At 41.0% G+C, this 18,921-nt stretch overlaps 1 protein-coding gene across 5 annotated transcripts in view; it reads left to right on the top strand.

The window, feature by feature from the left end:
* Positions 1–12,206, top strand: part of rabgap1l (RAB GTPase activating protein 1-like) — a 193,174-nt gene extending 180,968 nt beyond the window's left edge. For 2 of the 5 annotated variants that reach the window (XM_056604527.1, XM_056604528.1), the window contains one exon: positions 4,321–9,630. In XM_056604527.1, the coding sequence (XP_056460502.1) occupies positions 4,321–4,488 (168 nt within the window). In that variant the 3' untranslated portion in view covers positions 4,489–9,630. Of the gene's footprint in view, positions 1–4,320; positions 9,631–11,884; positions 11,990–12,114 lie in introns of those variants that run through there. The other 3 variants (XR_008897155.1, XM_056604526.1, XM_056604524.1) reach the window with 3 other exon arrangements.
* The last annotated feature ends 6,715 nt before the right edge of the window (positions 12,207–18,921 follow it).

Genomic DNA, 18,921 nt, shown 5'->3' with positions numbered 1-18,921 from the left:
TAAGTGTCTGATTGCCTGTGATCCTCGTGGCTCCATTATCTTTGTATCAACACTTTTCACTGGATCAATCTCTGACCAAGAAATATTTAGACAATGTGGAGTCAAGGATTTACTGAAAGGTCTGCTTCAGTGTGGCTACCTTAAGGCAGGCGATGGGCTCATGGTTGATAAAAGCTTTCTTATTGAGAAGGATGTGAATGAGCTAGGCCTTCATTCGAACATTCCTCCCATTGCCAAATCAAATAGTCAAATGCCAGCTACAGATGTTGAGATGACAAAGAAAAAAGCCAAACACCGGGTACATGTGGAAAGAGCTATCGCCAAAGTGAAGAAATTTAAATTAGTTTCTGGAAGGATGTCGGGCTTGGAAACATAAATCAGATATGGTTTGTAGTCTGTATGCTGCCAAATTTCCAGCCGCACATTATAAAGGCATAGGCTCTATCTAGCGGATCATTATGTCTCTACACAAAGAGACGCTAAAATAAGCTACTGAATTGAATGAATGAATGAAATGTATGTATGTGACTGTAATAAAATCTCTACCTGCAAATGATAAGAAATAAGTCCTAATCTTTATCAGTTTAGGATTAACTGCTTTACCTGGTAGCTAAAGCCACTTCCAAGAGGGTAGGGCTGGGCGATCTGACCAAAATATCATATCCAATATCAAATATCATATAGGTCATTCATATCCCGATAACGATATATATCACGATATAGCACATTTTCTGTAAATTCAATGAATAAATAGTTTATATAAAATGACAACTTGGCCTATTTCGTATTACATTTTGAATTATATACTCTTACTCTATCCACTTACTCATGATTATTTTTCTCCTTTTATTTAGAACCTTTGTGCAAATTATGCATGCAACAAAATATAAAATATGAATGTATAAATATAAAAAGGTAAATATAAAACACTCTTTTTTTGGTTGGTTTTCAAAAATATTAAAACCAACCATACCAATAGTCTTTAACAGTAGAACTTTGTATTGTAGCCGCAGACAAAAATGAATACAGGCCTAACATAAATATTGGTATATAAAATACGAAATGTAAACATGGAACACTTTCAATGGGACCAATGCAGCAAAATAAGGCTCACAATATAAATATATAGAATATAACAAGTACGTTTTGAGCACTCGACGACTGTACTTTTGTGGATTTCATCCGTAGACACTCTCCGTACTGTTTGTCGTGATTCATTTGTAGGTGGTAAAATAGGTTGGTGGTGTTTGAGTCTGGTGAGGGGACCGGTTTGCGGCATACTTCACAAAGTACGTTTTTCTGGTCCGTGTCCGACTTTTCAAACCCAAACCACGTCCATGCGATAGAAGTAGCCCCTCTTTTAGGTACGAGCTCACTTTGTCTTGGCTGGTCATCGGAGTCCTTCTGCTGTTCAGAATTGTCACGTTCACTCTCCTCCATGTTTGTTTGTGTTGCCTTCATGTGCCTTGTGGAAGAATGTAAAGCGTCGTCCAAATGACTTAAAATATTACCGTAATGAGTGTGATTTGCGACAAGACGATATAAACGATAGAGCATAATATGAAACGATAGACATTTTTATATCATCACACGATATATATCATCATATCGCCCAGCCCTACAAGAGGGTACTTCTCCGAACCTAATTCTACATCCATCGGAGGCTTGCTTGCTATGGAGCTCATAGGTGTCCCTGTCAGTTCCCTCAACAACAAAATATCCTGTTTAAAAACAAGAGTTTTCTTACCTGTCGTTGTTGTATTGGCAGAAGATGGGTCTCCTTTTTCTGTCTGTCTTGGCCCTGGCCACAACAATTGCTGTCACGGGCTGTGGTGTTACTTTGACACCTCTGGGTTTATGCCACTGTGTTGGTAAGCTTGTGGAGGACTGTAGTTGTAGGCCTATAGACATGTTGGCGTCTTACAGAGGTCCAGGGTATGGATAAGCCCAATGATGTGGGCGCAGAACCCTGCGGAGCTAACGAAAGATCACCTCGTTAATTACAGCTAGCCTGCTAACGTTGACTATTATGGTTATGATACGCTAGCATATAATGCTATTCAATGTTATACATGCTTTGTGCTTTTGCGTTATAATAACGACGATAATAGTGAATATAGACCTACCCAGCTTTACAGAAACAGTGTTGCTCGTTGATATCATTTGTGCAAGCCTCCGTCTTGATCATCAGCTGATGTGGCAACTCATTTTTTGATTGTGATCAATAGGCTTTTGCCTCTATTTTTATCGCATTATGCTATTTTTTTGTTACCTTGATGTCCTGTATGTAACCCTCAAAGGCATATTGTAAACTACTACTTCGGTCAGAAACAGCATTTGCTGCTTTATAAAAGCCGGACAGCAGTTCAGCTGGAAGAGCTGTCAAAAACGCCATGTTGAAATTAGTAACTCGCTTGTCGGACTTGGCAACAGTAACCAAGGGGGGCGGGGCTTAGCGAAAGGTGAATTACCTGTTATGGCTGCTAGAGCCACAGAGTAGGAGTAGGTTATCATGCCAGTGACAAAGCTGATTGTTGAAATCCAACATGGCGGCGCCCTGTAACACTTTCAACGTACAATTTATACCCTTTTAGCAAGTTCAGCCATTTTTAGTTATTGTACCAATGAGAAGGCAGACAATGCATCTGTTATATCAACTAAACCTCAAATATCAGTTCAGTTCATCTTTAAGGTTTCATCATCATGTCTATAATAATAATAATAATACATTTAATTTAGAGGCGCCTTTCAAAACACCCAATGTCTATGCTGCTCTACTAACTAGGATGCGTCCTTAGCATAGTGATTGACCTTCGCTACTATTAGCATACAATTAGCCTGGTATGAACGATTAGCAGCTAGCACTTAGCATGTAGCTAACGATTAGCGATCGCATTAGCAATTTATTAAACACATTTAAAAATGACACCATGAACACAAAAGTATACTTAAAAAGGTATCTGAACTCAAATAGCTTTTATAGTATCTTGTTCTCTTTAGTACAAAGCAACCATACATTAGCATTGGCATGGGCAACACTCACCGGAGATTCAAGTGAACAATATAATTCACGGTAGTTATCTTCTATTTTCGGCCTTATAATATCATGGAAATTTTTATGACTGAATTAATCAAGGTTGTAATATTAATTTATGGCGTTTTATACCGGGAGATTCTCTGTTGTGTTTAATACCTGCTGTCTGTCCAATGTTACGGTTCAAGGTGACAACCTGGAAACGGGGTGCTCACGTGTAATTTCCTGCTACTGGAATTATGTTGAGCGCTCCCTATTGGAGAACACAAGCAATTGCATCTTTAAATAATAAAGGGTTTAGTAGCCCTATGTTCCATATGGGTTACACAAAGATACCACAATTTCAAAAATCCACTGTGGAAACTTGGAGATATTTCAGCTTAAACTCCACAGATTTTGCTATTTTGCTCAATTTCGTTGTGCCTCCCAGTGGACAGCTTTGAAATGGCGTTATATATTACACCACATGTGGACACCGGACCTCCTCAGCTTTCTAATCATACCAAAAATTCAAAAATCGACTTTGGCAATTTGGAGATAATTCAGCTTAAATTCCACACATTGTGCGATTTTGCTATTTTGCTCAATTTCGTTGCGCCTCCTAGTGGACATATTTGAAATTAGATATTACGCCACATATGGACACTAGCCAGCTTTCCAACGATACCACAATTTCTAAAATCCACTGGAAATTTGGAGGTATTTCAGCTTAAACTCCACACATATCATGCGATTTTGCTATTTTGCTCAATGTCATTGCGATTCCTAGTGGACAGCTTTGAAATGGCGTTAGATACAAACGAGATATGCACACTACACTTCCCCAGCTTTCCAAGGATACCCCAATTTAAAAAATCCACTGGAAATCTGGAGATATTTCAGCTTAAACTCCACACATATGCGATTTTGCTATTTTTCTCAATTTCGTTGCGCCTCCTAGTTGACAGCTTTAAAATGGCGTCATATATTACACCACATCTGGACACTAGATCTCCTCAGCTTTCCAATGATACCACAATTTCAAAAATCCACTCTGGAAATTTGGATATATTTCAGCTTAAACTCCACACATATCATGCAATTTTGCTATTTTGCTCAATTTCGTTGTTTCTAGTGGATTTGAAAGCCTCATCATTTTGCGTGCTTATTGCGATGAACTAGTTGTGAAGGAATAAGGTCAATAACATACTTTTCCAAGTTACTACCCTAGTAGACGCACACAAACACACACACTTTATTTGTTTCCAACCATTTTACGTTTTTTTTATGTTTAAAATCCTTTCCAGGAGCTGGAGCACCAGAGGGGTGTGTTGCTGAACGAGGTCCAGGCTGCCAAGAACTCTTGGTTCAGTAAGACTTTGGGCTCGCTGAAGAACTCCTCCTCTGCCTCCACCTCCTCCTCCAGCACCTCCCAGTCCCATGGTCCCATCTCTCCCAAGGAGGGCACCTCCTAGGTCTACACCTAGATCCCGCACACCTGGACCCCACCTCCACCCCTCCCCCCTACACCTTGTTTGAAGGAAGGATGTAAAATGAACAGCTAAAGAGTGCGAGCTGCAGAATCATTCTGTGTTCCCTTTTCATTGGTCTAGAAGCAGGAAAAGGGCAGAACTCAATGCTTTTCCGTGTTTGATTAGCTGAATTTTTTTTTTTTGTTGCTTTCACCTTTCTCCAACATTATGACTACTGCAATCCTGTCTCTAGGCTTACTGCCCACATGCTTTCAGTCACTGATTGTTGAAACTGATTTATTCAAAGCTTGCTATTGAAGAAATCGTATTTGGTTTCAACTGCTCCCTCCTGTTGCCAGACATGGCAAATGCAGAGTGATGGACAATTATCCATTGTTGCCATGTGATTATGCTATCAAGAACACGTTGAATCTGTATTTAGTGTCCTACCAATAGGGACGTATCTTACAAGACTAACATTCTTCCTCACTGACATGGCTGCTTCAATAACCCTCTACAGCTCTGCAAGAACGCGTTCAGAAATACACTCAAAACCTTAGCTTCTTTATGGTTATACTATAAGTATACAACGTTGTTATATAAATATGTATATGTACTAATTCTTCATGGATTCTTTTTTTTTTTAATCTTTGTACAGGAATGCTCTGCTTAAATTTATTTTTGTTGTGTTAATTTTAGGATTAGAATTTTTGTCTTTGGTAATGTTGATCCAACAAAGCACAGTGGCTTTGAAGTCAAGTTCATATTCTTCTGCTCCGAAAACATTCCCTTAATGCCACCGCCCCCAGCTAGGACAGACAGATCCTAACTTCCCAGCTAGGACAGATTGACAGACAGATTCTGACCCTAACGACTCCAGCTAGGACAGATAAATACCCCAAGTAGGACAGACGGACAGGCTGACTCAAACATTGCCTAATGATTGTTTCTGATTAACTTTTTAAAGGGGTGTGTTTCAGTATTTTAACCATGTCCATATTCAGCATTATAATACAAGTAATTTTAAGTCCTCCAGCCAATCACACAGCCATTTTCACAACTTCATATTTCACAAACACTATAGTTGTACCGTTTGTAGTACCAACTGATCCTTGTGTTCTGGACGTTGAGCGGAGTTCATTCAGTGTTAACTGAAGTCGGCTGCCAAGTTTTACTCCGTTGTTCTCCATTAATTACGTCACAAATTCAGGTAAGTTTGGCGTGGGCGGAAGGTCATATTTAGAATTTTGCAGAAGGAAGCTGCAATGAGTCCTGATCAATATGTAATTCCTGTGCTGTATCCAATAATAAATGTACCTTCCGATGTTCAACACACCATTTGTTTTTTTATTGAACACTGAGCAGACATTCAATATTAAAGCTGAACTTAATAAGATGTAAAGTTAACATTGTTTAAGGCTTGTTAAAAACACAAAAGTGTGAACATTACAGTACGTATCTTTATACTTGTAATGCAATGTAAGATGTACTTTATTAGTCCCTTTATTAGATATAAAAAAAATCAAGGATATGAAGGTTATTCTACAAACCATAATACACCTATAGACAATGGAAGGTTCACTGCAGCCTATTCCTGTGAATTTAGAGGTTTGCATCCTCATTGGTTGTTAAAGTCACACGTTAAGGTACAGCCACACTGAACGCGTTACGAGCGTTAGAGGTGTTGAAAATCTGCATTTTTGCATAGGGAACCATTGGTTTAGGTGCGTATATGCGTTACACGTGCTAAAGCTGCGCGTTGGGCGTAACGCGCCAAAATAATTCTGATTTTCAACGCCTACGCACGTAACGCGTTCAGTGTGGCCGTTTGTTATGCGAGCACTAACTGGGAATTACTGCGGGGCAGCTAAGTGATGCGGTCAATGTAGTGAAACTGAGAAAACATTAGAATATATCCCACCTTTTTTGTCCAGAAAAACAGACAATATCCTAAAGAAAAAAACAATACATTTAATGTTACTCAATTAAGCTGCAGTTCCGTTGGGCAGTTTAAGAAATAATGAAATAGTAATCAAACAAATAATTATATTTGCGTTGCAGGCCTGCAGATAATCTAAACGTAAAATAATCTAAACACTAAACATAGTTTCCGTACAACACAGTAATGAATCAAGTAGATATCTCCATAAAATAAATCAAATTTAACTAAGATATTTAGTCTGTATCTATTTGAACAGTTGGCGAAAGTTGTTCGAACGGTCACAAGCAGTGGCGGCTGGTGAAAAATATTCTAGGTGAATTCTAGAAGCTTTCGGTAACTATCCCAATAAAAGAATCCAAACCAAAAGGTACCATTGTTTTAGGGATAAACAATATTTATTTAATTGCCCTTTAAAAACAACAGACAGATAATGACAATGATATGAGATGTATATTAGTGAATACTCTTGATACAAAATTCAAGTTCTCGAGAGACCTTTACAAGTGGATGATGATTAAAAATAACTATATACAAAGAAAAACTGTCATAGGAACATAAAATGTACCATTTGGATTAAATATATAAGTGAATACTCTTAGTACAAAATTACAATATCATTGTATATTATTGTAATATTTACAGGTGGATGATTAAAGTTAACTATACACAGAAAAACTGGTATAGGAACATAAAATGTACCAATTGGAGTCTAATCAGCGTTTATGTCTCACTCCCTTGAAACCTGGGGACTGTGTGTAAATACTGAGTTGTATGAGTGAGTGAGTATATGTGTGAGTGTGATTGTGAGTGAGTATATATGCAAGTGTGTTTGTGAGTGAGTGAGAGTGAGTATGTGTTTGTGAGTGAGTGAGGGAGTTTGAGAGTGTTTGTGAGTGAGTGTGAGTTTGAAAGTGTGAGTGAGAGTGTGTGTGAGTGAGTTTGAGAGTATGTCTGTGAGGGAGTGAGTGCTCTTATTTGTACATGAACTTTGCTCTTCTGTTTTTCTTAGTGGCAAACTTCTCAATGACTTTGGCGTTAAAGTCAGGATTGTTCTGTATCAGGTTTTCCTCCATGGAGAGCATAGCATAGTAGTGCGTTCAGGCGGTCTTGTGCCATGGGGTTCCTAAGGAATGTTTTTATCTTCTTTAAAGTAGAGAAGCACCTCTCTGATTCTGCTGTGGTCATCGGTGTGATGATAAGAATCTTTAAAAGACTTACAGTCTCGCTGAATGTGTCCTGAAGGTTGTTTTCCATGAAAACCTGGAAGAGAGCCAGTGCGCCACTGCAAGCCTTAAATAGACCAGGGACAATTCTGTCTTCAGTTTGGCCTTGTCCAGTGTGGGGTAGGCTTCCACAGGGGTTTCCAGCGCTGAATATGGGAACTTTACGCTGTGTTGGGGGAACAAGTCTCCTTGCAGCAGAGTGGCACTGATGAGGTGCTTGGTGAAAGAGAACCTCTCCTTGGCATGACTCAGAATGGTATCACATACCTATGAAATGATACATCATTTAAAAAAAAAGGTCACTACACTGAATAAACAGTATAATTAAATGTTCATATATCACCATGTAAATATCATTAGCATCTGACAAGGGCAAGGACAGCTTATTGTTAAATATCATAAATATGAAATAACTGCATCTAAACATTTTAGCGTGTTAGCTTTTTTCAGTAGCTGTATGGTGAATAGTTCATAATATTTTAATGCATAGGCTAACTGTTTTATACAGGAATTTAAGACAAACAAAGATACCAAAAGTAAAACACCTCATGTCCTGTATATAGAACAATGTTACAGCTTACCTCTGTAGCTAACCGGTGCTGCTCCTCTTGGCCTAGGGCCTTCCGTTTCTTTGTGGATGGCTGCTGCACAGATAGAGGAACGGAGTCCCTGATACAAAACAGATAATTCATAAGTCGCTGTGCACAATTACAGTTTCAGAAACCTGCTGGAGATATAAAATTAGTCCAGCTCTGTGTATTGTCACTACATTAATACATTTTTACTAGCTCATCCGAACTGGATTGTCTTTAAAATTGTGAAAAATGGCTTAGTTATTATTATCAAAATTATGAGTTATTCTACTGTGTTCAGACATGTAATTAATGTTTGTTCTTTTCATAGACATTTTATCAGTCAATGTGAAAAATGACATAGCCTACCTGATAGCTTGTATGCTGTTGGTGAACCTCTGAATGACTCCTGTGATGTAGACAGAGTCGATGTCCCTCTTTTGCAGCTGGTTAAACAGCATGTCTACATGTGCCATGATCTTATGAAAAAATGCAAGAAAAAACTAAAATATTCATCTTCCAGCATCCTCTCAAAACCCCAAGCTTCTCTCACAGTTGTTGCATCAAATTCACCATTCTCTCTGATGGTCCGAAAACACTTCAGGAGGTTGTCCTTGTGCTCAAAAATGGTGTTAACAGCACGACTGTGAAAGTTCCACCTTGTTGATGAAGCTCTAGGAAGTCTGTGTGCCACCACTTTATCAAGCACAGCGGTTCGCTGGGATGACCTGGAGAAAAACGCAGCAAAACCACCCAGATCTGAAAAAAAAGCACCGACCTTGGTGATATGGGATGTTGCCTGCTGCATTATCAGGTTGAGCTGATGAGCATAACTGTGTACATAGTGGGCACTCCCGTACACGTCTTTAACTTTGCACTGCACTCCACCTGTGACTCCTCTCATCAGAGCAGCTCCATCATAGACTTGGGCGATTAATTTCCCCCGTTGTCCCTCAGGAAGAAAAGTGTTCAGCCTTTCTAACACCGCGGTGGCGACTGTCAGCGGTCGAGTTTGGAAGCTGGATGAACTCATAAAAACGCTCTCGGACTTCATTCAGGCTGTCAATGTAACGTAGCACAAGCACCAGCTGACAGTGGGTGGCAGTGTCTGTTGTTTCATCTGCCTGAATAGCCAGATAATCTGCCCTTTTTACATCCTCCAGAATGCAGTCTCGAAGAACCGACAGCATGCAGTCCAAAAGTTCGTTTTGAACTGTCTTTGAGGTGCCTTTAAAGACAGTGGCGGTCTTCAGGTGCTCCTCTAACACACCATCCAGTGACGCCACAAGATCGACTAATCCCCGAAAAATGCCAGGGTTGTTGGAGGATGCCGTCTCATCGTGGCCCCGCAATGCCGGGGCCTGCCCGTAATTCCGACACCTCATTGTTCCGACGTCTCAATGGTCCGAAATATTTCCCATTAGATCGACATGCCACTATGCCGACGGTTCAATGTTCCGAAAACGGAACCCATTGGTCCGAAGGTCCGTTTGTCAGACTTTTCAAAAAGGAGGAGCATTAGGCCGACGGTTCAATATGCCGAAAAGGCCTACTACATATAAAGAGTTGTATACCTCGCTCCCGCTCTCGCTCACTCTCGCTCTCTCAACAAATACAACATAGGGTTGTGAATTGGTAATGCAATTCATCGGAACAGAATAAGTCTGTTCCGATGAATAAGCCAGACTTATTCATCGGAACATTCACGTTCACGATGAATATTGGAGAGCAAAGTGACAACGCTTCACTTCATTTCATTTCGACACGGTGTTTCAGCCCCATGGACAGAGAGCGTAGGTCTAATTTTAACACGGGCGCACACACACACACACACACACACACACACACACACACACACACACACACACACACACACTTGACTAAGTACACGGTATAAGGTATAAGTTTGACTAAATCAATACCAGCGAAATTATTTAGGCTAAAAGCCCACTGTAAACACAGTAAACAACACATATAGGCTAGGCTGACCAAACGTCCTCTTTTCCCCGGACATGTCCACTTTTTACGTCCCGTCCGGGGCGTCCGGGTTTTTTTTATTAATTGATGATAATGTCCGGTTTTCGGACATTATCTCGTCGCATATTTGTTTTTGCCTCGTCGCATATTTGTGTTTCTGGGTCTTTCACATAACCTACTAGTTATTACCATTGTATATGTCTATGGTTATTACGGCCTTCCAAGTTCTGGAAATGGTATCTCCCTTACGTTCCACCTTCTTGCGCGAGCTGACTGTAGAGAGTCTGTCATTGGGCGACCGATCTCAGGGTTGCCAGAGCCACGATAATTATCCTCCAAATACGACCATTTTGAGCCTTAGGTACGTTACTTTGCCATCTCCAATCTGGCAACATTGAGCACCTTGCCGCTTCCACTCTGTTTACAACAGCACATTACATCTGCAGCCATGCCTAAACGTAAATGTAAGTTCACGGACGAACTAAAGAAAAAATAGGCGAAGCACCTCCCCCCCCCCCCCCCGCGACGAAGTGTCCTCTTTTTCACAAACTCAAATCTGGTCACCCTAATATAGGCCCACACACAGCTACTAAAGATAACATTTTTATTTGTTTTTCACTCACTGTTTGACTTCTTTACAGTAAAAGCATTAGTCCTTGTATAACGTGCGCTTCATAAATTCACCTCTTGTGACCGTTCAAGCCCACAGCAACAGTCTGGCTTGGTGAAGTGCACTGCTGGAACTATAGCCTACATCGTCTTTTATTTTTGGTTTCATTATCACACATGGGGAATTGCGCCTTGGCCTATTCGGCATATTGAACCGTCGGCCTAATGCGCCTCCTTTTTGAAAAGTCGGACAAACGGACCTTCGGACCAATGGGTTCCGTTTTCGGAACATTGAACCGTCGGCATAGTGGCATGTCGATCTAATGGGAAATATTTCGGACCATTGAGACGTCGGAACAATGTGGCGTCGGAATTACGGCATGGCACCGCAATGCCAGCTCAAGAGCTCCACAGAATTTCACACAATCAATGATCTTCGATAAAATGTGTCTGTTCTTATCCACCTCTTCGTTGTGTTTCCTCACCGCAATCCTGTGTCCTTCATCCAGCTGTGCAGCTATGCTAATTATCCTTCCTAGCATAGCTAGCTTGACGGCGTTGTTCATGTGCACCTTCGAGCATTCATGTTTTTTAAATGCGCTTGGATAAATGTTTTAGGTCTCCTGTTACAGTCCACGTAGTATCTGTCCCCGGCATTTTAAAAAGTAAACACGGGAAGCAGAATACTGCATTTGCAAAACCACATCCAGTTAGCCAAGCCTTCCTGTCATACCAGTTAAGAGAGAAGCTCCTCTGGTACGTTTTACCTTTCTCCTGTGTCTGCTGTGTTACATTCAGGCCGGGCTTCTCAGGTCCAAGTTCTTTAACGCAGAGTTTTTCCCCTAAAGTTTTCCTTTCGAAGGGGTTTAGCAAGAGAGATTTTACAGAATTGATGGGTAGCTGAAGCCCTGTGTGTTCTTGTTCTTGTCTACTTGACGCCGCCATCTCGATTTCCCACACCTTCTGGTTGCTAGGATACTTAAAGCTTAGGGCGATATTTTTAGCACCCGAAGCTTATCAAATTTGATGACGCCTATTGGCTAATTTACCCGTTGCTATGTGTTTTTTTGTCTCAGCAACAGCCTACCATTGGCTGAGCTGCTGCAGTGCTAGGGCGACTTTCCCAGCGCCCCAGGAGGGAGGAGAAATGACCATGGACACAAATGACCCCCTAACTAATGGTTTATAGTTTATATTATATATATATGGCTCGTTCTTGATAATTCAAAACACATTTATTTGTATAATAAGCAGTACTTATTTATTTTAAATTATTATTTTGGGATTTTTTTTTTTTTTACTGTAGAATACGGCGCCGTCTTTCCCTATCAAGACCCGCCAGCCTTCTTCCAGCTGGAAGCATCCAGCACCACACTCCACACCAGCTCACACGCTCCCAGGTCCGGTTCACTTGTCTCCTCGACCAAACGGTTATTTTCCATCCATGAAATTTCCTCTCCCATTCTCCAGAGTCATCTCCATCTTCTCCTGTCTCCCGCTCTCCTTCGTCACCCGCCTCTTCCGCCTCTCTTCCATATCTGCTTCCCACTCCCATTGGTCCAGACGTCAGTCAATCTTATGTGTCCGTCACATAAGCCATGCACAAAGTATCATATATATTAAAGAATAACAACCCATTACGTTCGGATGAATGAGATAGCATTTTTTTTTTTATAAACAATGAGTGAGGCAACAAGAACGTGTGTGTGTGTGTGTGTGTGTGTGTGTGTGTGTGTGTGTGTGTGTGTGTGTGTGTGTGTGTGTGTGTGTGTGTGTGTGTGTGTGTGTGTGTGTGTGTGTGTGTGTGTGTGAGAGACAGAACAGATTCAACAATGGTCACAGCAGGTAGCACTATATACTTCGGGCAAACCATTCACAACATATTATAATGTCGCTAACCTACTATACTTTATGCCATTACCACACTAATAATAGACCTGAGCAAATTCGTGGTTGAGGACCGAGAGAGAGGGAGGGAGGATCCTCGTTTAGTCATTAACTCGTGACGGTTGAGGAAAAGTTGTCACCCGTTCTGTGATGTTAAATGGTGTCATGGTTCATTGGTTACAACTACCATTTTATAGATCAGTGGTCATACCTGCCGTGTTCTTTTGGAAAAAGTCTGCAGAGTCAGGATCGCTTTCACTCACTTTATTTGGTAAAGTTTTGGACTAGACTCTATAAAGCTAAAGGAGGGGAATTGTATGGGCACGCAGTTCTCCTTAAGCCGGACCACAAGTGTCCCTCGGCTTCTAACATCTATGCGGAGCCAGACTTAATGTCCCTCGACCCCTTGTTGAAGCCAGACTATATAGTGTCCCTCGACTTCCAACGTCGGTCCAACATCTATGCAGAGCCAGACGTAATGTCCCTCGACCCCTTGTTAAAGCCAGACTATAGTGTCCCTTTACTTCTAAAAAATACATACAATTCTGGCCCTTTGCTTCCTCTATTTAGTCATACACGAAAAAAATATTATTTTAATTCAGAGTTCTCAGCGATTTTTCAACTTTACGTCGATTACATTATTATTATTTTTTTTTTACCAAGCCTGGATTCCAGAGCGTACACGGCGGGACGTTGGCTTCCACCACTTCCACTTACATTTTTTAAGTCTAATCCTAATGCAGATTCAGTCTTAAAGACAATAGGTTCTGCTAACCTGTTTTGTGGCGCCTGTGGAAGGGATGGTGAGCCACGCCCGTCGCTCGCCTCTGCAGCTTTTCCTCAGATCACATCGGGGTCACCAAATTGCCGTGTTCTTTTGGAAAAAAGAATCGGTTTAACTCACTTTATTTGGTAAAGTTTTGGACTAGTCTCTATGAAGCTAAAGGAGGGGAATTGTATGGGCACTAGGGCTGTAACGATACGCGTATCGAAACCGAAATCGCAACACTCACACACTATTTAAAGGATGGGTAATTTATTCTACCGGACTCGTTAGTTTCTTCACTAGACACTAGGGATGGGCAAAATGATTCGTTTCCGGGAACTAGTTCTTTCAGTTCAGTTCACTATAATGATTCGTTCGTTTGATTCGTTCGCTTTGATTCGTTCGTTACGTCAGATTACGTCATTTGACAGGGAATCTCAAAGTTGTCTGTCCCCCCCCCCCCCCCCCCCCCGTGAAAATCAACGAAATATAGTATAACCAAACGTCCCACCAATATTTATACCACTTGCTTACTCTCTATTCATTCATGGTTTTATATTTATAATTTGATTTTACTTTACATTTAATTCTTCATCATTCAGGCATTACAGAACTTTCATGGTCATAAATAAAAAATACGAACTGCAGTTTAATTTCTTTGTTTGTTCTTGAATTGACGTAGAATGGAGCAAAGACTCCTGGGATTGGGAAATGCGTTTATCCAATAAACAGATGGAGGTCAAATCTATTTTCGGAAATGTTGGGGGATATATGAGTGGCCCCACGTCGAATGGTATGACCCAAGATACGTCAGACAGAGAAAGCGCGCAAATTCGACGGTACCACCTTGTCATTTGTCTACCCAGGTGCCATGGCAACACCATTGCTACCTCTCATTGGCTGAATCTTTGAGAACGTTGTAGACTCAATCGATATAAGGTCGCGGGGAGACGAAGCTCTGTTCGCTTGTATATTTTATTTACGTTACTATATTTTTGTTTTATGTTAAAAAAAAGAATCAAAGAACCAGTTCTTCTTGTTTTGGGGAACCAGTTCTTGTCGTTCATGTTCGGGATTCGTTCGTTGTGAACGAATCGGTCGCGACCGACTCGTCCCTACTAGACACACATGCTACCGCTCGCTCTCCTCGCTCGTCCACTCACTCGCTGACGTCACTCACACACGCACACTGCAACTCTTGCGCACACACATACGCTACTCGTAACACTGCCTCGTTATTGCGACGTTCATGTTTTTTCCAATCTATTTGAAAGTTAGGCTATTAAACATGTTGCATTCTATACGGCCTGATTATGTCATTATTTAAGCTACATAGCCTAATAAGAAGCGCTATAGGATATTTGACCAAACCACCAAACTAGTTGAGGGTTTTTGCCTACCTGCAAGCATCCTCCAACTGCAATCTTTGGTTATTTATTTATTAATTTAGCTATACTTTAGTAGTATTCTTTCTGTTCAAATCAGTTCAGTGTTCCAAATTATTTGTTATTAAATGTTACATTAAGTTAATTGTTTTATAAGTGTTAAATAAAATGCTTTTTAATTTAAAAAGATCGTGAGATGTATCGAACCGTGGGTCAAAAATCGTGATACAAACCGAATCGTGAGTTGATGTATCGTTACAGCCCTAATGGGCACGCGTGGAGATACACTTAGTAGGGCATCTGAAGGATGCGTTACCTCTAGCGTTCTAGCCCCCTGGGCTATGTGTTGTGACTTATCTACTGGGCAGTGGACTCAGTTATGTGCTCTGATTGGCTAAGCATGGTGCTGAACTCCCGCCCCCCTGGATACCCGTATGTTTCTTTATGCTGTCCCTTGCAGCTATGTGTTGGCATTGCAACTTGGTTTGTGGTTATGTGCGGGAATTACACTTGTTCTTGTGGCCTTGAGCATCTGGGTCTCTCGAACATCTTGACCACTCGTATCTCTAGAATTGACACATGATGAATGGCCTCCTTATGAGCTGGACGCCTCCCTAGGCTCCAGATCCCTCCTTAGCGTGAGAAAGAAGCCTCTCTTAATTGGCACGGGCATATGTGGCCTGTTGGTATGAATGTGTGAATTATGTTACATACCATGATTGGCTTTGCAGCGTTTGGATGCTCCAATCGGTTCGAGAAGGGTTATTTGGCTTCCCCAAGGACCAAGTGCGCATGAAGAGATGGATGGCAAGGGTCAAAACCGTCAAATGACAGGGGCCAGCAACAATCGAAAGATATGTCATGTAAGGCATGTTCACAGAGGTCACTTGCTAGCATTTCAAAGAGCATCATATTTCTTAGTGTAGAGAATACAGTGAACAGTTTGTTGTTGTTTCTTAAGTTTTACTGGACTAGTATTTTTAAGAGTACCTTCCAGGGTCGGACTGGGAACGATTTTCGGCCCTGGCATTTTTCCATCTACACCGGCCCCTTATGGACCGACCGACCGACCCCCCCCCCTTTAGCGCAAATGAGCCGAACCAACTTCAGCGAACCTACTTAAAGGGGTAGTTCGGAATTTTGGACATAGGGCCCAGGCCCCCAGGACAGGCATATACTTCCGCAATCCACCCGTGCTCAGAGGCCAAGCCTGGTATTGCAGCTGTTTTAGCTGGGAGTGGACGGGGGTCCGTCATTTCATGTGGCCCAGAAGTAGATATCGCCGTCCACTCCAATACAAGTGGGGAACAGGATTGTGTCTCCGCAAAAAATGTCTGGATATCAATCAAAGGCTCATAATTATCTTTCTACCCTGTTCTAAAAAAATGTAAGTTTTTTCTTTTCAAAACGCCTCCTCAAGCGTTTTATTAGCAGTTGATGTTGGGTGGGCAGCTGAAAGGAGCCGTACTGAAACAAACGGCTCCTTGCTATGGACCTATTTTGAAGTGCACGGCTCCATTAACTTCCGAATTAAATTAAATTCCGAATTAACTTCCATTAACTCCATTAACTTCCGAAGTCTGAGATTTGTCCTTTTACTTAACATGAATGGCGTTGAACACGGATATATAACACACATCATTGAAATAGCTGTAACAGGCACGGACGTATTGATTACCTGAATGATTATGGGAGACCTACGTAATTTTCATAATATTGTTAATTGTCTAATATTAACATTTCAGTTGCGTTGGTAGGTATTTCATTTTCATTTGCTTGTTTAGCTATGTATGACAGGGTTATGGTTAGCTATGTATGACAGTTGACAATGTTGGTGTATTACAATTCAATATTTGGGTAGGCTACTCCAACTTCGTTGCTGGTCGATATGTAAACATTTACTTTTATATAAATTATTGATTGCATTCTTCGTAAAATAGTTAGTTGGAAGGAATCTGTTTCTTAAGCAATAACATTGAACTGAATTTTTTAGGCCTACATACGTTTACTATGTTACTATGGTATTATATGGAGCAATCTTACATATCTATGAAGTTTTCCAGATCAATAAAGTTCTATCTCTTTTTTATTTGAACTGCCTGTATGTCCTCTTGATTATAGTATTACAGTGTGTACCTTGGTTATCAGCTATCAATAATAACCGCTCTTAGATGGGTTGTAGATACTAAGTTTTATAACAAATAATTCAATGCGTGAAGATTTGGTGATAGAGGTAAAGCATCTTCTTTTAAATATTATAAGCCTTGGTTTAGTTATTCAGTTCTGTTGGATTCCAGCCCACCATGGTATATATGGCAATGAAATTGCTGATAAATTAGATAAAAGATACTAACCTAATTAGAAGAATTTAACCTTAAGTATATATATATATATTTTTTTTATTCATTTCTTTTGTTAGTTTGTTTTATTTTGTTTATTTTGTTTCGTTAGTTTGGTTTTTTCTTTGAATTTATTTGTATGATTTAAAGTATGATTTGCCAACGTCCTTGTCACAAACTCCTGTGTAGTAGTCCAGTAGGTCGCGGTATATGGGGAAAAACTATGATCCGCCACTAAACTAGAAGAAGAAGAAGATCTCTGCATCCGGTACGTCACGGACTAGGTCACGTGTCCTGGCCACATAACGCGGAAGCAAATCGCTCCTGTATGTTACCATGCGCCACTGAGCAGTTTGCATAGGAATGAATGGGCGGCCATTTTCCAGTCCGTGGTCCATCCTTTATTATGTCCATGATAGGGCCTGATTCCGAAGTGAGCATTGGTATTCTATATCACTGGAGACAGTTTTCAACACATTTCATTCAGTCCTTCTAGTTGCAGAGTTCGCTCTTGCTAGGCTAGCGCACGTCAACGGGCAATGCTAGCCTGCTATTAAAAACAGTCTTACCCACTCCACAGTACACCCGAGGTAAATCAATTATAACGACAGACTATGAATCTAAATGTCTGTTTATAGAATAATGTTAGAAATAAAACCAACCTTGCATTGCATTGCATTTTGAGGGAATTGCGGGGTCTCAGCAGCAGTGTTTAGATTCCTGTACGGAGGCTACTGCAGCGGCGGACTGATACCTAGGTTACCTGCCGCTGTCATTGCTACAAACGCAGAGTACAGTGAACGAAGGAATTCTACAAGCGTATTAAATTAACAAGATATGGCCACGTTTGGAGGAGTTAGCTATGCATCTGCTTTTGAAGACGATTATGAGGAATTTGTTGTATCCAACGAACCGTACATGTACGAGCCGGTGTTTTGATGTCAAAGCCAGCAGCAACAAGCCACAGTTGAGTCCTTTCTGGATCTCGCACTGGAAATTGGTGGAAACTTTGTGGTGCCCATCTGTACAGTTTATTTCTACAATTTCTAAAAGCACACTGAACCATCATGTTGCCTAGTCGTTCAATTGCGCTTCTGTCCCACGCTTCTCTGTTTACGTTCTTCTGTCGTGATTCGGTTACAAACCTAACCAGCGCATAGTAGAATTCCGCTTCTGCTGAGAAAGTAGTCCCTCGATGATTCATGCGATGCAAGGTTAGTTTTATTTCTAACATTATTCTATCAACACAGACATTTCAATCTATAGTCTGGCGTTATAATTGATTTACCACGGGTGTACTGTGGAGTGGGTAAGACTGTTTTTAATAGCAGGCTAGCATTGCCCGTTGACGTGCGCTAGCCTAGCACGAGCGAACTCTGCAACTAGAAGGACTGAATGAAATGTCTCCAGTGATATAGAATACCAATGCTCACTTCGGAATCAGGCCCTATGTCCAAAATTCCGAACTACCCCTTTAAGAAAGACCTGTGAGCCAAATTCAACATGTCGCGGTGGGCACAATTAAAAACCAAACGGCCTACCTTGACGCTGTCTTGATCGCGGGGCTTCTTGCAAGTTGCAATTATTCCACATTAATCCACACGGTTTAACATACCCGGACAGTCCTGCTAGCAAGCAATGGATTATGTTAGGTTGTAGCAGCAGGGACGTCGGGGGCACTAGCAGCAACGGTTGAAGCACTGGCCACATCAAACAAGCGATCTATTTTAAAACAT

Source organism: Gadus chalcogrammus, chromosome 12 (assembly GCF_026213295.1).
Source record: "Gadus chalcogrammus isolate NIFS_2021 chromosome 12, NIFS_Gcha_1.0, whole genome shotgun sequence".
NCBI classification, from domain to species: Eukaryota; Metazoa; Chordata; class Actinopteri; order Gadiformes; family Gadidae; genus Gadus; species Gadus chalcogrammus.
The sequence above is the reverse complement of the archived record's forward strand: the minus strand, read 5'-3'. Positions and strand labels throughout refer to the sequence as shown.